This window comes from Rissa tridactyla, chromosome 4 (genome assembly GCF_028500815.1).
Source record: "Rissa tridactyla isolate bRisTri1 chromosome 4, bRisTri1.patW.cur.20221130, whole genome shotgun sequence".
Classification (NCBI taxonomy): domain Eukaryota; kingdom Metazoa; phylum Chordata; class Aves; order Charadriiformes; family Laridae; genus Rissa; species Rissa tridactyla.
This window is the reverse complement of record NC_071469.1, coordinates 54,891,527-54,913,250: the sequence shown is the minus strand read 5'-3', so window position 1 is coordinate 54,913,250 and position 21,724 is coordinate 54,891,527. Positions and strand designations below refer to the sequence as shown.

The 21,724-nt window shown below is 40.5% G+C and overlaps 1 protein-coding gene across 13 annotated transcripts in view; it reads right to left on the bottom strand.

The window, feature by feature from the left end:
* The window catches only part of UNC79 (unc-79 homolog, NALCN channel complex subunit), a 112,842-nt gene extending 97,333 nt beyond the window's left edge, over window positions 1-15,509 (bottom strand). For 11 of the 13 annotated variants that reach the window (XM_054200187.1, XM_054200191.1, XM_054200192.1 and 8 more), the window contains exons 1-4: window positions 15,399-15,509; window positions 10,201-10,321; window positions 4,115-4,419; window positions 402-572 (exon numbers count right to left, since the gene is read on the bottom strand). In XM_054200187.1, the coding sequence (XP_054056162.1) occupies window positions 402-572; window positions 4,115-4,419; window positions 10,201-10,321; window positions 15,399-15,420 (619 nt within the window). In that variant the 5' untranslated portion in view covers window positions 15,421-15,509. Of the gene's footprint in view, window positions 1-401; window positions 573-4,114; window positions 4,420-10,200; window positions 10,322-15,398 lie in introns of those variants that run through there. The other 2 variants (XM_054200195.1, XM_054200198.1) reach the window with 2 other exon arrangements.
* Window positions 15,510-21,724: the final 6,215 nt, after the last annotated feature.

Below are 21,724 nucleotides of genomic sequence, written 5' to 3'. Positions count from 1 at the left end.
CATGCAGATTTAGTCCAGATGCAAAAATTATGCATGTTGCTATTGTATCTATGGTCTCAGGATCAGTTTGTCCATTGACTCTGTATTCAAAACTCCCACTGCTGGCACCAAAAGTTCTACAAGTCTGACAACAGCATCTTTCTTAAAGAAGCTAAACTTCACCCTTTAAATTCAGGAAGAATTCACATAGTAACAGAGCATAATAAATAAATAAAAGTTATAGAATTATTTCCCTTCAAGAAATAGTCACATTGAATTATTTTACATATATACATACAATAGATTGATGTCCCACTACAATTCTATGACCAATCAAACTTTTGACTCCTACAGTCTGGTACTATTATAGCAGTGCACCACGTTTTCTGAGACATAACAATACTAGAATCAGTTTTACTTACATATAGCCATAGGCAGAAAAGATGTGCTGAGATACTCTATAATATCCTTGTGCAGAAATGGAGGAAAGGTAGCTAGTGTTGAAATCATTGTATAGGGTAAAGTACTCAAAATATCATCACTGAGAAAAGGAAGTAAGCATGTAGTAGTGTAAAAAATTGACTGCCCAAGATCTGTTGAATAAAATGAAATAAATACAGAATCATTATAATGGAAAAATAATTATGACTATGTACTTTTTACCTTATAAAACTATAAAAAATACTAATTTAAATTCAAGTTTTCTCTTCAAAGTAATTTGTGAAGTTAATCACTATAGATAAGAGACTTCACCCATTACTTTCAAGACCCTCCTAAAAGAGAGGTAAATGGCTGTTCAACAGTACTCAGAAGAGTTTGGAGGGAATACAAATACTACAGTAAAATCATTGATTAAAATCAATGTTGATTTTAATCACACAGTGATTAATATACAGCAGCCTGCATTTAAGCAGAGATGTAATTAGAATTTGATATGCACTTTGGTATTAAAAAGCCTGCTTCTGCAAAAAGCATTCTAGTCTTTATCAGCCATAGAAAAAGAAGATTTTGATCTTAATTACCCTCAAGAGAGTTACAAAGTTCCCCCCCACAACAAGACTACAGGAAGCATCACTGTATTTTTCAAACATGTGATGGATCTCGTTTGCCACTGAGGCAAAAAATGGCCAAGGATTAAAAGGAAAAATATATTTCTCAAGAATTTCCATACTTACTCTAATTAATTATATAATAACTCTTTGGAAGGGATAATAAGAAATGTGCAACATTTCAAGATCCAAAGGGAAAGGATAGGTTATTGTGTATCTGGGCACTGTGGCATCTTTATACCCTCTTCCAAATGAGGAATTGAACTGAGGCCAAGAACCTTCTGAGAAAGGTTAGGGCACTCAATGAACCCCAAGTTTGAACCTGTTTGATGATCCCAACACATCAGGAGGCCTTTCCCCTGCATGAGAGGGGTTCTTTTTGTTACTCACTCTGTAACCTTTAGTATGTTACACAGGCCTTCAGTCTCATCTGTACAACTAGGATGATTTAAAACTGCCTCTGTAAAGTGCTCAGGGATCTGTTGCTGTAAACATCATGAGTCATAGTAAGAATTAAAATTAGCACTCCATTTCAGTGGTTCTGGCAAGTCTTCTATGCAAGGGTCTCCCATTAATGCTAGAGAGCATTTCACTCCTGCAATACGCAGTTACCAGCTAAGCCTTGAGAGTTTTGTATAATCCAATTGGACCAAAGCTCAGAACCGCCTAGCACACCAGTTGTACTTACCCAAACAACATTGATTGTTCTGATTAAAAAAAAAATAAATATATATATATATATATTGCTTTTAATCAGATGCTAAACTGAGGGAAAAACAAATAACAAGTTGTATTGCAAAATTTAATTCTCTGTACACAGAACCACAGCAAATAGCAAGTGACCTCCCCTTGCCCCAAGTATGAGTCAACCAAATTATTCCTGGCAGATATTTATCTAAACTATTCTTAAAAGTTCACAAGACAGTTCACTACTTCTCCTGGCAATTCATCCTAATGTTTGACTATCTTTATAGGAAAAAGGTCTTTTTTAAAAAAAAAAAAAAAAAAAAAAAAAAAATCCATTGCTGCAGTTCTTATCCTGATCAACTCTAACCACAAATAGTTTGGTTTATTTTATTTCTCCTTGCAGCAGCCTTTACATATTTGTTTATGATAATCATGTCTCCCTTCCATTTTTCTGTAACCTAGACAAACCAAGTTCTTTCCGTTTTTCCTCACTGTTCACATTTCCTAGACCTCAAATCATCTTTGCTTCTTTTTCCTGGACTCCTCCCAAACAGTCCATGTCTTCCTTGAAGCCAGATGGACAAATCTGAAAATATTACTCCAGCTGAGGCCTTGTTAGGGATGTTAGAATGGTAATCAAAATGCTTAGGATGTCTCATACACAAAGCACCTGTTTACATATTGCTAGAATAATACTAATATATTAGTGAATTATGGTCTGTGTCTCATCTAATGTAACATCTAGATCTCTGCAGTATGGTTTTCAAGCTAGTATTTCCCCCATTTCTTTTCTGCCTTTGATTTCTCCTGCTTAAACATAGTATTTTACATTTCTCCTTTGAAGATGTTTCGATTTGCCAAGGTTGTTTTAATTCTGATACCTTTCACACAAAGGACATCTTGACAACACCTGCAATTCAAAGTGTTCTCTCATTGTATCAGCCAAGTAAAAAAATTTAAATATTTAATAACACTAGACCCAGCACAGGCTCCTGTAAGATTCACACTTGGTATACCCTTCCAGCTGACAAGAGCCACTCGTAATTACTCCTGGAGTGTCTTCCTCACTCAAGTGGGGACCATATGTCCCAGATTGCCTATTAGGATGTCAAGTGACACAGCAACAGAAGTTTCACTGAGGACAAGAAAACCCCACCAGGAGAGCCATTGTGCTGCCATAAAAGAAATTATGTTTGCTCGATGTTATTTGTTCTTTACAGGTCTCCATTGGTTGTTAATTATCACCATGTTATCTGGAGGCGTTCAAGGCCAGGCTGGATGGGGCTTTGAGCAACCTGGTCTAGTGGGAGGTGTCCCTGCCCACGGCAGGGGGGTTAGAATTAGATGATCTTTAAGGTCCCTTCTAACCCAAACCATTCTATGATTCTATTTAGAAAAAGATTGTTTTGATAATTAACTCCACCATTTCCAGAAACTGAAGTTAAGTCGACGAGTCTATAATTTGCTAGCAGCCCTGCTCTTACATGATCATACCATTTCCTAGCGCAGTAGTGTTTGATTCAAAACATGCTGCTGCCAACACAAATGAAATTCAGCATTTAACAGAAACAATTTCATCCTAAAGAATTTCCGCAGTTTATCAGATTGACAACAATCTTTCTATACCGAACTATGTGAGTAATACACCCCGATACCATGGTGAAAATTAGTATTTGGCTTCTGTAACGCAGGGAGAACACTGGGCTCCTGAATCCCAGTACGGAAAGCTACAGACTAACAAGCCAGACGTATGCAGAACTTGAGGGAAAACAATATAAATACAATAGAGTCACAAAAAACCTTTATGATTAACTGATTCAAAACACAAGAATATACGGCTTTTCTGTAAGTCAGACACAGATATTGCTATCTTTTTACCCAGGAACATTTTAAAACCATCTCAAATCACCATTACCACGGTTTTTCTTCAATTAAATGTATACTACATTCTGTTTAGAGATGGACCTTCACCAAAACACTCAATCTGCATATTCATTATAGGCCAGATATACATTTGCAAGCAATTTTTGCCCTTTTAAGAGAGCCACCCCAAAGAGACCGGTCTGAAGATATCCCAGCAGATTCAAATTCAAAATCCAGATTTTTTTAGACCCATCTATATTATTTTTGTTACATACCATTGTATTTTAGTTACATACCACCAGCATATCACTAGAAATCAGACAACCTCAGAATTGAAACCCAAATCCAGAGTTAGCAAAAAAACATCTTTTATTTAAGAAAGTCAAACCAAACACTTGGATATAAACACATCCCAGGAGATTTGAATTCCAGATACAGGTCAGTTTAGGCCCACCTCTTCAACTGCATTTATGCATCACTCATGGATTCACAGCACTGAAGTTAAGCGTACTGGAAGGGTTCAAGGGCCTGCTTACCATGTTGACCATGTTGTAGCAAGGGAACTAGATCCAGCAGTGTCACCAGTGTCACGTAAAGTCCTTGATAGTCCAAAGATGGGTAGTCTGATAACTGAGCATCACGACTTTGCTGGCCACGTTCAGATGGAGCATCTCGCAGGACGCTGTAAAGGAGGGAGCGAGTAACAGTAGGGTTGATGGAACTGACCTGTGGTCTTAGAGATGGGGTGAGTGGGAATGGCACAGGAAAAAGACACATGGTCATGGGCACTGTCAAATTGGAGGCATCTTGATTCTCCTTCTTCCCTGTGCGGGACAAAATGCTGTTGGGGGGACAAAGAAAAAAAAGAGACAACAAAGACACAAAGAACAGCACATTACATTGAAATGACACTATAAAACAAATAATAAAACACCAGATACATCCCACATAAGATGCAATCGCTACCGAAACCAGTGTGTCTACAAATCTAGCAACCATTTACTTTCATGCTTCAAGGTAAGAGAATTAAAAATTGTCATCTAGGAAAGTTTCATTGCATCTCATGTGTTATCTGGTTCATAAGGAGCAAAAATATAAAAATGCATGTTTCAGTGCCCTACCCATGTTTCACAGTTAAGAAAAATTCTGAGAATTAAAAGTGTTCGCTATGGAAAAACAGCTGTGTCAAAAGAGGCTGGTATTTTGCTCTGAGATTTTGAGAGATTTATTTTTTCCCCCCTATAATCTTTTGAACCAACTGACTGAAAACATGCAAAATATAGGTGTGGCACTTGCAGAAACATGTTTTAGCAAAGAATAAACATGTGTGTTTGTTAAGATAGTCTTAAAAATCACATGTTTATTGCATTAAAATAATGTCTGTATGTATTTTATGATACTGTTTCATGACCACTCAGTATCATTTGAGATAATGAAGTTTAAACAGGCACATGGATTTAGAAATAATATAATATTTCTAAAATGTTAACTAAACTACATTTGGAAAAGTTATAAAATAATATATAGTAGATGGTCTTTAGCATATGTTTGTGAGCTAATGGTAATGGTTGTTTATGTGTGTTTATAATTTTGCCCATGTTTAGGGAGGAAACACTTTACTTTATGAATACAAACCTCCTTGGGTAAATAGTTACCTTCAAAAATCTAAGGGCTAAGCAAGCAAGACCAATTACGTAACTGCAGATCAGACAGTATGTTACCATACATTCCTGCTGTTACTTACGTTATTATTCAACAAAACTCACTATAAACTAAAGGAGAGATAATTTCAAAAAATAAAAAGGATTTAGTGGGAATCAAAATAGAGGCTATACGTCAACCAGCTTGTTATGTCGTTTTAAGAATGTTGTACATGATTGTAAACATGTTAATCTAATTTATTAAAAAAAATAAACCCCACTATTTTAAATAGAAATAAATTTTTACTTAAGCAGTGTTATATTTTAGTTATCAGGCAATTATAGGGTTAGTTCATAACCTCCATATGTGCCTATAAAATATAATACATCTTTTAAATATATTAAACCACACACAATGCTTTTTTTTTTTTTTAAAGCACATTTTGCACCTCTCAGTGGTTGGGATTTCCAAAAGCAGCTGCTGTTGATTTAACTGTGTTCCCAAAGTCAGTGTTAAAACTTATAAAATACAAGTCAGTGGCATTAAAGTTTCCACTGACTAATGAAAACAGAGTTATGTCAAGAGGGAGCACTCCTGGAAACCTCTGTCCTCTTTAACAATACAGAAATCCCTATCGTATTATCACCTTAGCACAGATATATCTTATCTCACAAGTCAATTCAACAATTTACACAAGCTAAACTCTTGCTAAGGTGCTTATAAGAGAAGTGTAATTTATTTGCCATATATATAAAACACTTTTACAAGTACAGTTCTATGCCAAGTGGCTACTATCATATCACATTTGCAGTCAGAGATGGCAGACACAGTCTGTTTTAAGAAATTACTTTTTTTTTTTTCCCTTTTTTATTGTGCCTTACATATTTGGCAGATTATTTTGGTTTCTGTTACCCAATGTCCAGTAAAACATGGTGACTGTCATGACAGTGTTTATGAAATTGTATCAGAAAATCACCTAAGATCTAGTATAACTTTAAAAAAAAATGATGAGAGTGCTGATTCCTTTTCATTTGCTTGATGTTCATTTGCCATACTTTGCAGCTCATGTTTAGAGACATAAAGGTACTAAATTATATTTCTTCTCTGTCTACCAACAGATGATACCAATTACCCATCCCTTTACTTGCCAACACATCACTCCAAGCGCACTTATTTCCAGAAAGGATATTACTGTATTAATTAATCCTTGCTTTGGAAAGCGTAAGGCAGTGATGGAGAGCTTACACTACAGGCTTCCCTTCCTTTTAACACGTAGCTATGGCTCATCTATGGATAAGAGGCCAAAGCACACCATCTTGTACCTTGATCAGGGCATCCTTCTGTTCACTTCAGAAACAGCAATGAGGCTGTATCTAAATTCCAGCTGCAACCACACTAAATTTAGGAAAAAAAACCCAAACTTCCAGATCCAGGCTTTGCCTGACCCATATGTTTTAAAAGCAATAAACAAAAGTGTCAAAATTGAAAATCTAGGCAGTCCCCTAGGACCAAGATACAAGAATTGTGGTTTGCTCCTGTTTCTGCTCAAACCAAGTACTGAGAACCTGGAGCATCTGCAGAACGTAACCCCACAACAAACTTGCTCTGTGACAAGTGACAAAACTACCAGGGCTTGTTTCAAGATTTGTACATCTTCGCTGCAAATCTATCCCAAAATTACTGCCTTGAAGGAAAGGTTTCCTAAAATGCCTACAAGAGAACTGCATCTCGCCAAGGCAGCAAAACAAGCTTGACTATTAATTAGCCACCAGGCATTTATAACTAGTCTTTATGTGAAACATTTTACTTAGAAATACATATGGAGAATTTTCTCCAAGAAAATGTGAAAGAATGAGCTGTTCAGCAAGATGTTTATTAAATCTTAGATCATTCCTCAAATGAGGGAGAAAACACTGAAAATGAGCAGGGCATGAAACAAATTCATGCTGTAACGTAAAGAAATGCTTTTGCCCAAAGAGAAAATTAAGGAAGAACTAAATGAATCAATGTGCTATGCGTTGTGTATGGTGATTTTATGTGATGTTTGTTCATAGAAATAAGGAATTTAATTTTTTTCAGCCATTCCACATCATTTCCCCCCCACCCTTGAGCTTGTGATTTATTGAGGCTATGTACAGAGCAAAGGAGGAAATTAATCCCTTGTGCAATCCAACTATCGCTAGCAGAATGACACCAGATATGAATGTGATCCAAAACCGTGGGTATGCCCCACGGAAAAGAACACAGTCAATGTGTTCATAACAAGGAAAGATAAAAAGTATAATAAACAGTAAAAGCTACACCTTAGAACCTAGTCATCATATGGAATTTCTCTGACTAATCACTATTCCTCCATTATTCCTATGACTACCTAAGTTCACCAAGAAATGTTTGTCCTAAAATAATTCAGCTGCAAGGAGAGTACACATCAAATTCGGAACTATTTTTTTAAGGTTTTTAAAACAGTAGATGATCACAAGCAACCTATTCTGAAGACCAGACCCAAGATCTCCAGAAATCAATGGGCATTTTTGCTACTGTTTGATCAGTATTCTCTCAGCAGCTCAAATTCATTGCATATGCTCTGTCTCAAGCTAGATTATTCTCCACCATGTACTTCTGTTATTCATGTTAAACCTTGCACAATGGAGTCTCAGTGTAGGAGGCAGAAAGAAGAATCAGCATGCAGAATATTCAAAGAAATTTCTGAACATGCTCTTCAGAAAGGTTCTTAACCAGTCTGTTTAGTTTTAGGGTAAATCTTGCAGAGATCTGCACACAGTAGGTGGGAGTTTCCTTCTTTCCATCTGCCACACTAAATACAGGGTGTGTTTTGTTTTGCTTTTTTATCCAGCTTCTTTCTTAGTATTAGGAAACGTATAAACTTATACTGGTTCAATCATAGCACTCAGGCTTTGACCGACAGTTCAAATTCCCCAGTCATGGGAATTTAGAATGTGGATTTGACCTTGCTGAGCACCAGAACTCAGCACGCTTAAATTCAGATCCAAGTCCTGGCTTAAGTTTCTGGTGCCTTTTAGCTCCGAGGCTGAGCAGATCCCAGATCATGAAGGATAAAGCCATTTGTGCAAACCTGACTATCAGATACAAGTATCAGCTCTGCCCCATGAGGTTCAGCATTACCAACAACAGGATTTTGATTCAGTCCCATTCTAAACATGAAATAAAGAAACGGAGTTGCTCAATTGTGCAATTGCTGCCCCAATTTCTGATCTGCTCTCATAGTTGCTAAGTATATAGCTTTTTCAGTAAGTCCCGAAACATCACTGCTCAAGGAATGCAAAGAATTTGTCACACAGGACATATCAGCTGTATTGCTTAGAAAGATGAAAACAACAGGGTGGTATAAAGACACTTTCTTTAAGCAGCAGATTCTAAATCCATCCTGTCCTAAAGAACTTCTGCCCAAAAAGAAATGGATTTCATTATAGCACTTGTTAGTTACAGCTAAGATATACACAGCTATACATGTCCAGAATCAGGTCCAACTTTCTTGTTTTAACAGCTTAAAGGCCCACGGCATTTAAGCAGAGGCCATTTTGTCATACTTTATTTAAGTACGTGTGTTGTGCGAATAATCCATCAAAACAGCCTGATGGGGGAACAGAGACACATTTCAGAGGTATCTTTAGTGACTGAACATTTTTTTCCCCACTGCTGCAATAAGATATAATTTATTAACCTTAAAAAAAAAAAAGTCCTACTGGTTGCCATAAGTTTCATGAACACTCTAAATGATGAAGGAAACAAATTTCACAGTGGTTAAACAACTCTGCTCTTGAAATTTTCAAAAGTAAACAGGAGGTTTTTAAGTTTGCAGTGAACAGGTGTTCCACTAATAACAAGTACTTCTGTCTGTGTATCTATCTTTCTTATAAACAGGACCAGGAATTTTGATATATCCCATGTGCTTTAAATGAATGTTAGAATGAACTACTGTCATTCTTTCAAGTTTAAAATCTTGCTTCTCAACTTGTATACATCATAGGGGTATGCGTACAAATATATGGATTAATTGTATTCTGTTAATGTTTCATCATCAAATAAGGCAAATAGCTGTATTTCCAAACAGCTTCTGACAGCAGGGACAATCTTTCCAGGTATAAACCAGGAAGCTACACATAGAAATGCAGGCTTTAACTGCGTTTTTCTGTGTGTGAAAACTAGTGAGAGCCAAAACCTGGGCAGACAAAAATAAAAAAAAAAATTAAAAAAAAAAAAAAAAATCACCTCTTTACTGTCAAAAGCCACTTTAAAAACAGTTTGAAAATATGAATCCACTAGGTAGCACTCTGAAATGTATGTCATTCCTAATTAAGTCTCACAATTTTTCCTATCTTTTTAGCAAGACATGAGGTAATATTTCCTATTCAAAATGGTATTTTGTACTATGTATTTTTACTAAATACTGTACTAAATCAAAACCCCAAGGCAGAACAATTATGACCTGTTGTTGCCATCCAAATCCAGATTTGTATACAAACTTTGTGTCTGTTCACATTACTATAAGGGACTGAACCAGAACCCAAACCTGACAGCCAGCTGAACTATGGCACAGAAAGAACCTAGTTCTGCTCATCTGGCTCATTGCTCCAGGATCCTGAGGCACCAGGACTGCCAAGGAGGCCAAAAGTATACACATCTAAAACTCTGTAGGTCACAAACTCCACTCTTCACACGTTCAGCACGTTTGTGCATTCAGCTAAGTCTTAGGAGGGCCAAGCAAATGTGTAATCAACCAAGTTTATTTTAGAATCAGCCACTCAAAAAGCAGCTCAACTGGGCAAATTGGGCAACAGCCACTGAAGAGATTAATTCATAACATTCTTTTCTTAAAATATGCTCTGACTCCTTTTGGCTGAGCATTGACCCATTAAATCTTGCAACCAATTCAAAGTCAATCAATACCCCCTACAATTCTTTAGCTCTTTTTTCTTCAAGAGCATTAGTGAAAACTTACCTCAATAATGTCTGAGAAAAGTATTTCAGAGTATTTGCAATGTCAGTTCCAGAGGGCACAGGGTAAATGTTGTGGAGAACACGGTTATGGTATTCCTGAAGGTAACGGATTTTGGAAGCAACTACATCAAAGACAAAAAACAAACACAGAAACTTTCATTTAGGTTTCTTGCAGACTTTGCCAGAATCACATCTGTTCCTACCATTTCTCTTTTTTTTTTTAATTTAATAATTAAACTGTAAAAAAAAAAAAAAACCCCAAACAGAAAAGTCTCTCCATTCCTTCTATTTTGACTGAATAAATTGAACACTCCAGTGCAAAAGTGCCAAGGGAAAGGCACAGAAGTGAATGCCAAGTTAGACCAAATTAGTGCTAGGAAATTTAAAAAAAAAAAAAAAGGCCAATAAAACAAAACAACAAAAAAAAAACACCTGCACTTCTCTGTCTCCAAGGATCTGGAGATTCATTTATAATGAATGAGTCACTGGATCACAGGAGGTTCATATGAGACAGATAAGTATTTCCACAGCCAAAGCAGAGATATAAGCTAAGACAGAGAGAGCTTACGTGATTTGCTTTAGACCATACATTTGCTTCATGCAATGAATTAAAGATATGAAAAGATCTGTGCTGTTTATTTAAGTGCCTTAGGAAGTCTGATCAAGCAGGTGAGGGCATTTCAAATAGCAGTAGCAGCTCTACACCTTTACTGAAACCATTAGAAATAACAGCAGGTTTATTTTTTAATAGAGATCTTTGTTCAGTATTGGAAAAAAGTGATTATGCACCATAGCTGCAACACGTTACATTGCCCGCATGGCACAAGACAGCCTCATGCAGAGGCACCTGAGCACACTCTCAACTCTATTTTGCTCTGCTCAGGCTCATCAGCTCTGCTGAGAAACAGAGTGCACTGGCAGTGGCAGAGGGCTGCACCAGCTCAACTGTGCTTCCAGCCAGACTGCTCAGCAGTTGTTCATCGCATCGCTCTGTGCAGACACAGCCTCAATGAAAGCAGAGCCAGCCGGGAACTCCTAATCATGTTAAAAGTACGCCAAGACTATGTAATAGGCAGTTAAAAGGGGAGATGTATCTGAACGACCTCAGCCTTTGGCATATGGATTATGATAGTCTTTTGCCACACCAAGATATACCTTGTTCCCCTCAGGGCTCCTTCAGTGTGGAAGATAAATCATGCTTCCTAAATGAGAAATTAGTCAATACTTTGTTTTATTCGCATTGTCAAATAGCATTTATTAAAGAACAAATACCATGAAGTCCCCCTGAGAGACATCCCTAGGCCTCTCACTGCTGCTGTATCTGAACATTTCATGAGCATTCTGATTTTTTTTCTGTATCATTGACAAGTTGAATGAGAAGGGGTGATACTGTATCCATATTACAGGAAAATGGGCAGAAATGAAGGACAGACACCAAGAGAAAAGTGTCTGCAACTGTTGTTGGAGGTCCAGCTTGAGATACCGAGAGCCATTTTTGCCAGAATAGACTGCAGTATGTACTGGACCTTATGTCCAGTAAACAAAAGCACCTTTGAGTGGTCAGTCAAACAACAAATGAGGTTTGACAATTTCAAGTCAGTTATCCATAAAATGAGGAACACTCAAGTAATCATCAGGCAAAGAACACAGTTTGCTCGAATTGCAGGACAAGAAACCCAGTTTTCAGGTCTCAACTGCCCTCACCAGGATCATCCTTTCTCCCATTTCCTACTGTACTGACCAAACCCTCCCAATTTCTGCAGAAAGTGAAGCTTCTACAGACAAAAGTCTCCCTCGCAATATCATCCTGCTTCATCACAGGGAGAACGCCATTGTGTGACTGAACAGGGCTGGGGTCTATGGGAAAACAGCAAGTTAAAATGCTACTAGGGACACTGTCATCATGCATATGCAGAAGTAATACCCGAAGGATGCATAAGCAACTTTAATTATATTTCCTTACTTTTATTTTCCCCACTTTTATAGGGGTCATGAAGACCCCTATAAAAACTAATCTAGATTATATTAGATTGAGAAAGGAATTACTTCATAAATGTATTTTGTGACACTACTTTCTATTGTTGGAGAAAAAAAAAAAAGACGACTATGAGGCCAGGCATATTTGCAAAGAAAACAGACCTCATTTCACAGTACCCAACAAAGAACAATTCACAGCAAGATGCACAGTTTACTGTGGCTGCCATGTTTTGCTGTCAGACATCCGTAACTGAACTGGATTAACAAAATGCCAAAGATGATGTCAGAATTCAGGTCTAGCTGTATTTCAGAGAACTGTCTGCCTCTGTGTAACTATTTACTTTCAATAAAGGGTATCGAATATATAGAATCACTTTTTTAAATAAAGAAGAAAATATTTTTATTTCTATTCATCAGCATTGTCATGCAATTGTATCAGGCAAAATACCAAAACAGAAAACTTATTTATAAAGCCTAAATATTGACATTAACTTTAGGCTAAAGGTTTTAACCTCACCTCAGTTCTGTTTCCAAGAACACTCAGAATTTCAGCACAGCCTCCCAGAACGCAAAGAACCTTCTGAAGAAAAGCCCCAGAGCAAAACTTTGCCACCTTTCAAGCTATAGGAGTGTATGAATGACCCAATTTTCTGAGTTTCTGAGCACCCAGAGATACACTTCAAAAAAGTGATGCCACTCTGGAAGTACTGAGCCATTGTCATAGGGTCATCACATAAATAAAAAAAAAAAAAAAAGTTATTCCACAGTGCTTTGCTGGGTATCTCTCTCAGCTTTCCACAGACCTAACTAAACTCCCTAGCCCCCTTGTAAGCATTGATTGAATCAAGAGCGAAACCATCAGAAGTCTTTAAAGATGGTCTTGGTTGCTCCACTGTCCTGGAGAATAACAGGGTGGCTATCAGGCATTCCCAGGACATTATTTACCACAACTAAACACCAGTTACTGCTATTTAAGGTGAAATAGAACTCATTTTATTTGAATATAACAGAAACCTCAGGCATGCTGTGATAAATCGAATGATGAAAGTCACTGTCAATACCTATGGTATGAGATACAAGATGCATGTGACAAAAGAGAGAGGCTTCTCAAGATGATTTCCCGGATTGCCACCATTTTACCTGTTGTTCATACAACCTGCCAGAGAGCTGTGGGGTGGCCACAGATTCATGTTTAGACCAGCGCCTTTTTGCTCTTCTGCTCTGATCAGTCTGTTTCCTCATTCATAGTGTTTTGCTGCTGTTCTTGGTAAACTGAGATTCGTTATGACTTGTGATTCCTTCCCAAGACATTCTGGTTCTTGCCTGTCAGTCAACGAGGGCAGAAGCAATAGCAGCAACAGCTGGGGTTTGAAGGTTTGCCTGACAGTGACGTGTGCGCATCAATATAATCCTTGTCCAAGTCCACCACCATTTGTCAAAAATTGCAGGTGAGGGAATCTTGAAGTTATGTAGAGACAAAGACACTTGGTAATGTCATAAGAACTAGTCAGGGAAGCAGCCTTGGTAAACAAAATACATTCAGTAGGTTAGAATGCACAGGATATGTCCACTAACTGAATACTCTACCTGGAGTATCACAGACAAGAACACTAGGAGGCAGAAAGATCTGAAACCTGGACTCCAAGTAAATCTTAAAATAGCAACAGGGACATGGTGGGCCAAGATGCAGTGTCTTGAACAGTACAAGGGGATGAAAAAAAAAAAAACAGCTAGGGAGGAAATGTGAAAGAGAAGCTCAAACAGAGTAGACCAAAAGCATTAGGAACGGGAGGAACAGAGAAGGCAAAACAGAAAAGGAAGAAAACGCCAAAGGCAGGGTTGGGACAAAAGGCAGCAGAAATTCTTCCACATGCCAGTGTGAAAAAAGCATAATTAATGTATAAGTACCACAAGAAAGAAGAAACAACTACAGAACTCAGGTGGGGAAGGCAGAAAGAACAGAGCGATACAGATCCGAACACTGCACACTACAGGGCTGTTGCACGGTCAGAACACTGCGTCTCTATTTATGAGGCCAGAATTGCATCCCCACAGCAATAAATTAGCAACCACGTAATATTTTAACAGCAACATCGTCCATCACTGTAAATAAGCAGTAAACCCTAAAGGAAAAAAAAAAAATTACAAGTATTCTTTTCCTTAGATCAGTTCAGCACAGGCATGTATAAATACAGGGATCCTTCACAGTGACCTGGAGGAAGGAGACAGCAAGTCTCAGCACCTGAAGTGTCAGATCCCACCATGTCATGGTGACAAACATCAGTCCAACCACCCAGTCACGGAGTGCCTGCCTCACGGCCACGACAGGAGAGAAAGCAGCTTTGATAAGCGAGACAAGCTCAGCTACCCTGGTCTTTTTCTTTAAGCCTCCCACCAGGGCTCTTGCAGATGCAGCAGCTGTTACCAGCAGTAACAACAGTGGGGAACACTGGACTGGCCCAGCTGCTGATGTCCCAACCACCATGATGCCATCTGATTTTGCCCCAATGGGATCTAGCCAACAAGGTGGTTAAAAGGTCCATGGCTGCCAAAAGGCAGGCTGGGCCCTGGCCGGGGGAATGGATGGCCCCCCCGGGAGTCCTGCTGGGGCACTCTGGGGGCTGTGCCTGGCAGGCATGTGGGCGCACAAGGCAAGGTGGTAACAGCAGGGTTACATTCACCCAAAAGGCGAACGCCACAAGCAAGAATGACAGCACACCTCTCTTCTCCCTCCCTCTCACAGCAAGAGCACCTTCAAGATGGCAACGTGTGGGTCACCTCTGGTTTCTCTCAGGTGGGCACATCCTTTGGGACAGGGCACAGAGGGGGCAGGATAGATGGACCCTTCCCGCCGCCGGGCCGAGGGCCAAGCCGGCGCTCTCCATCTCCACTCTGCTCCCTCCTTTCTTCCCCTCAGGCACAAACCCGCCGCGTCCCCGCTCCTGCCACCGCGGCAGCCGGGCTCCCCGCGGCGCTCCGAGGGCCGCCGCCACCAGCCGCTCGGCGGCGGCCGAGACAGAAAGAGCCAGAACGAAGGCAGCCTCCCCCGCCTCCCCTTCCCCTTCCACCAGCTGCAACGCGGCCGCCACATAACGCGGGAGGAGCCCGGGCGGCGCTACCCCGCCGGGGCGGCCGGCACCAAGGCAACACCATCGATGGGAAGGTACCCCCCGGTCGTGTCCGTTCCCCCGCTCCCCTCAGCCGCCCGGCCCCGTCACTCACACTGCTCCGCCTTGGTGGACATGCTGCCGCCCCGCGCTCTGCCCCTCAGCAGCGCCGGCCGCGGTGAAAGCGGCAGCGGCTTCGCCTCAGCAGCGGTGCCGCTGCCGCAGGGCTGCGGGGCCGAGGAGCGGCGGGCGGGGAAGGGCGGGAACCGGCTCTTAAAGGGAAAGCGCGTCTGGCGGCCGCGGACGGGGGCGGCCCTGAAGGGAGGTTATCGCCGGGCCCGGAAGATCTTGACGAGGCTCCCCCGGGCCCGACGGTGCCCCCCGGGGGTGTTGGGGGCTGGTGAGGGGGGTGCCGACCCCCCCGGTTCGCCGCCATGGCACCGCGGGAGCGGCAGCGCTGAGCTAGGCCCGGGCTGGCGGCGGTGCCGTCAGGGGCTGTACCTGTGTGCTCCGCTTTATCCTTCGCTTATGTCCCGGTTTGAGCAACACAGGATTAATTTCTCTCTCAGTAATTTTACTTTGCAGCAAGGTCTCTTCTAATGCGTGGGAAAACTGCATTTTTAGAAGACTCTAGTAGCTGAATTTGTAAAAATATTTACTTTATAGCCAGTTACGATATGCGGGTTTCAAGGTCTTGGTGTTTTCAAGTTCAACAGGTGCGGGTCGAGGAGGAGCGAGACCCGGGCACTTGACCCAAGCTGCCAACAGGATCATTTCATACCACGAACGTCACATTCAATATAAATTAGAAAGTTTGCTGAGGAGTTCTCTGTCTTCCATGATGGCCACCATCCTGAGAACTGGCCCGGATGATGGACCCCTGATCCCCTCCCTTCCTCCTGAAGCCACAGCACTCGCAGTGTCCCACATTTGCTGTCCCCTGCTGGGAGTGCACAGCTTCTGCTGAGAGAATGGTCTGAGTATAATTTTGTATATCTTATATTGGTATCAGGATTAATAGCGGTTCTTTAGTATTGTTGTTAATTATTTGGTCTTATCCTATTAAATCTATTGATATTTCAACCCTCATGTTTCCTTGTTTTCCCTGATTCCCCTTCCTGGGTGGGGAGGGGTCATTGGGTGATAGAATAATTGTCTAAATGACAATAAATTGTTGTGGGTTCTGCCCCTGGCCATGGCAGGGGGGTTGGAACTAGATCATCTTTAAGGTCCCTTCCAACCTAAACCGTTCTATGATTCTTTGATTCTTTCACTACTTCTCCTCCGCTCAAACCCCTGGGCTCCCGCTCTGTACCTCAGTCGGGTGCCTCTGGCCAAGTGTCCCCCTTGTTTCTATCGTGTGCCAAGCATCCTGCCATTATCTGCCCTTCCCTAAAGACTGAGCTCAGCCCTAAAGTCCCCTCTCTGTCACCAGGTCCTAGCTATGGTGACTGCCCCAGGTGCTGTCAGTGCAGGATGAAGGGGGGATGGAAGGACCAGTTGTGGTGCAAGTACAGTAATTGCAATATAATCTAAATCACTATTCATTTGCTCTGAGAGAAATTATTTCAACAGTGTGTGTGTCCTGTCAGCTTCCCCAGCGTCCTGACTTGGCCTTGCCAGGTCTCAGAAACAAACGGCTAGCTCTGAGTCTCTTCTCTGAAACTTCCCATAAAGAGTTTTTCAGATCCTCACACTTCTGAGAAGGGGTTGTAGAAGCCGTTGTATTTCATCAGCCAGGGCTCAGGAGCCTTGATGTTTATAGATAAAAAGCCAGTTGCAACATACTGTCCTCAAAAGGCTGGGCTGCATTAGATGAGTAGGCCTGCGGCAGCCAGAGAGAACCGTGCTGTGGAGGGAAACAGGTACATTTTATTATTCATCATGCAAGGCAGTGCATCCGAATTACTGCTGCCCTGATTTGGGGGTGACGCACATTCTGTCTTGGGAACTGTGGTGAAGGGGGCAGATGCTGTTCACCGGGTGGCTGTTTTTCTCAAAGCAATCTTCTAAAAATACTGAATGTGCAATGTTTTCCAACACCACTTAATTAGGTCCCAAATAGAGCTCTTAATGCATTTCCGTGAGGCCATAGTTCTTTCCACACTCCCTGCTGTTTGCGAGCCCCAAAGAGAGCACGGAGTCAACTTAAACCATTATCACAGGCTCATATGAACAAGCTGCAATGACTATAGTGGGATTGATCAGCAACCAAAAGGCATGAGTTAACTGGGAGAGGTGTCACCTCCATTCCCTTGAGCAGTACTGCATGAAAGCAAAGAGCACTGGCGCATTCCCGTATGTGGTTTGCTCCTTCTTCGTCTTGAGCTTGCTGCAAGATCCCGTAGGTTGCTACCTGAACATTTGAGTTTACTCTTTTACATTTAAACATTTAAGAGTAAACATTTAAGTTTGCTCTTTTATTAGAAACTGACATGTGATATCCGATCCTCTGGAAGTCAGTGAGAGTTTTTCTATTTATTGAATTTAATGAGGTGCCCAGGGAGGTCACGTCATGCTACAAGTGCCACTTCCTCCAACCCCAGGTCTCACAACATCGAACATAAGTGATGAAAATATAGAAAAATGGCTTTCAGACCTCACAGAAATAAGCTGTTGAAGGCAGATCTCATCTTTATCTTGAATTTCTGTCTGTTGAGGCAACAAATCAATCTGAACTGCTTTATTGCTCATTACAGAACAATAGGGAACTGTGCACCGAGAGGAACTGAGGTCCCATAGGTATCCTTTAAAATATACCAAGTGCTCACATACTGCAGAGGTGAGCCTATTACGAACACTCAGGTTGATAAAGCAAGAATACACTGAGAAAATACGAACTCCATTTCTCATGTAAAAGTTCTCCTTTGGTTTAAGTGCTTGAAAATTGCAGCTATGCCTGCATTTACTGAACAAGGTCCTATACAGTTCAGCATGTAATTCAGGTATATGGAAAGCAATTTATTGCTTATGAGTCCTTCTGTATGCCTAAACAATGCCTAAGCCCCGAAAAAATCGTGATAGAAGTCATCTGTTATTTGGTCAAACAATTTGATAAATTTGCCTAGTTTGTTATAAGTATAGAGATGCATGCTTCAAATTGCGAACAAATATCATAAAGGAGCAAATACAGGAACATGGCACTCTAGGAATTAATTTCTCAAGGCCGAATAGAAGTCACCATTTTTCAGCAAGATCCTGATGAATTTGCCTAATAAAATGGGTACAGAGCTCCACTGGAAACATTTTTAAGCAGCTGAGGTTTATGTCCATATGCTTTTTACCTCTGCAGGCACTCAGTTAAGAGAACACATAAAAGCTGCAGGCATCTGAAAGTCCGCAAGTCATTAGTGCAGGAACATATTTTTAGCGATAAATGAATGGGGGATGGAAAACTTACGTACCAACTGCTGAAAACCAAAAAGAACAAATGCTATGTTTCTGAGTTCATGAGTGGAAGTTCCACAGAATCATAGAATCACTGAGGTTGGAAGGAACTTCTGCAGCTTGTGTGCTCCATCTTCCCTGCTCAAAGCAAGGTCAACTAGAGCAGATTGCTTGGGGCCATGTCCAGTCAGGTTTCGAATACCTGCAAGGATGGAGACCCCAGAACCTTTCTGAGCAACCTGTTCCAAGGTTTGACAATCCTCACAGTAGAAAAGTTTTTTCTTATGTTTAAGTGGAATTTGCTGTGTTTCAGTTTGTGTCCATTACCTCTGGTCCTGTCACTGAGCGCCACTGACAAGAAGAGACTTAATTCTCATATTTCCTTCCACTGTGGGTTTTGCAGGATAAGGTAGATAAGGTTTGGAAGGGATGGGGAGCATACTGTGTGCTTCGTGCTGATTTTTAACTAAAACTTTGTCTGCCGTAACAGTGTGAATTGCAATTACAACAAAATTCAAGAATAAACTAATGAAATATCCTGTACAAAGAAAAGAAGTTGTCCAGAGATGAACTCACTATTTATGTGACTGTTGTCACTTTGAATTACGTTTTCAAGTATTCAACTCTGAACAGACACACAAAATGTAGTATTGTTCATTTTTAATCTCCAAGCATTAACAAATCTACTTTTAGAAAGGTAATCCTTTCTGAATACAAAATCCTAAGCTCTCCTACCTTGAATCATGTACAGAAAATTTCTTAAATTGTTCACAAATTAAAGTGCATGTATGCATATATATAAAATAAATCCATGGGGAATTTTAGGTTAGATATTAGGAAGAATGACTTTACTGAAAGAGTGGTCAGGCACTGGAACAGCCTGCCCAGGGAGGTGGCTGAGTCACCAGCCCTAGAGGTGTTTAAGAAAGGTCTGGATTTGGCACTTCAGGGCATGCTCTAGTGGCAGAGGTTGCAGGGTTGATTTTGGTTTGGTTTGGTTTGGTGTTTTTGGGGGGTTTTTGTGTGTATGGTTGGACTCGATGATCTCAAAAGTCCTTTCCAACCAGAAGATTCTATGATTCTATGATCTGTTTACAGGTACGCGTTTGTATACAGAGATGCTCACTGTCACCAACTCTTGATACATTTTCGTGGTGTTCTCCTTAACAGCTCAGCTTCCAGAGTCAGGTAATTACATCGATCTGTATTTGAATTTTAAATAAAAAAATTCTTGCCTGACACATTCAAATGCAATATAAAAATGTTTGAAACAAATGAGGATTTCAATGCCTAAATGAGAGGCAAGGACCTAAATGCTTCGTAAGTTTAAAAAAAAACAACACAAAACAAATAAAGACAGCCAACTTTCAATTTATTTTAAGCCAATATCTCAATTTTTTGAAACTTGCTCATAATTTCTGTCAGGAGTTTATCATTAACTGCATTGTGATAGGGATATTAAATCCTTAGAAAGTCTCAAACTCTTGCTTTAATCACTACAGACCTATCTGAATTGAAGGCTCTGCCATGAAATAAAGGAGGCAAGGGAGAGTAGAGTCTGACTGATGAGCCAGCGGTAATCCCAGTAAGAAAAGCCAAACACAACGAGTCAACTGGAGCAGCGGGAGGAGAGGATGAGCTTCTCTGGCCCTCAGGAATTTTCACGTGGTGCTCTCTGGGTATCTGCCACCACCCCAGGCTAACCTAACCCAGATGCAAGGTGCTTGGCAAGGGACTGGAGCCCCTGAACAGGACCTGTGTAGGGACTGACCTCCTCAGTGTCAAACAGCAGATGGAGTCCCTCAGGCTCAGACCTGGGCATTTGACAGCAATAGTTAGACCCCGTTAAATTTAATTTGTCCCTAAGTCTTTGCTCTCTATAAGCATTAATCCTCATGAATGATGGTCAAATAGATAATCCCTTCAGGAAAAAAATTTATCTGGGATGAAACTGAACCATTAGGCTCAACTCAGATATGCCACAGCATGTATCCTGGTTGACACAGGATGATTTCCGGAGCTGCTCCTGAGGGCTCAGACACCTGGGTCAATCAGCATCAGCCAAGAGACAGTGAACAGGAGGCATCTCTTCTTGCTCACAGAAAATCATGCCTATGCACAAAAGTAACACAATATTACAGACAGCTTGTACAGTCTTGTGCAGGAAAATAATTTCTTCTGAGGAGAAGATACCCATTCTTAGCCTCTGGGCTAAGACATAAAATGCAGGGAGAACTTCCTGTCTTGCCTTTGGTGTTACTATCACACAGCGGTATTTACAGAAAAAAAAAACAACAACCAGACCTCCTGCTGTAGGAACGTAGCTATTCTGAGGAGAAGGGTGTAGAGTATAGTAGGATAGAAATAGGATAGGATAGAAATTAGGATAAGGTAGAGGATAAGATAGGATAGGATAGGATAGGATAGAATAGAATAGAATAGAATAGAATAGAATAGAATAGAATAGAATAGAATAGAATAGAATAGAATAGAATAATAGATGTTGGCAGTCATGGCAGAAGTGATCGTGATGTGATCAGAAGCGTGGCTGGAGCCACCAACCAGTTATGCCATCTGGCATGTGACAAATGCATTTCAGTCATCACTGGTTTGGGTTGATTTAAAGTGAGAGGCTGAGCAGTAAAGAGCTCTGGGTCTCATTGCTGGTGCTGTGATCCCAACACAGTAGCCAGCTTGTGATGTTAAGATTTGTTCTTTACCTCCCCAATTTAGAATAATTAAGACTTCAGGGGGAAAAAAATCATTAGGAAATACAGTGGTTATTTGGTTGTATTTACAAATCTATAATTTTCCTCTTATTCTGACAATTACTTCAATTAACTCTGTGGATGTTAGCTTTATTATTACATTTGTCAGTATCTGTCACTGTAAAAAAAAAAACCTCTCATAAATGCCCTTAATTTCTCTTCTAGAGTAATCTCATTAGCCTCTAAGTGAACAAAATACTTAAATTGTTGCCATAGCAGTGGAGTTTTGAGAAATAAATGGTGACCTGCATAGAGAACTAGCACAAACCTGATGAGCATGTACTAA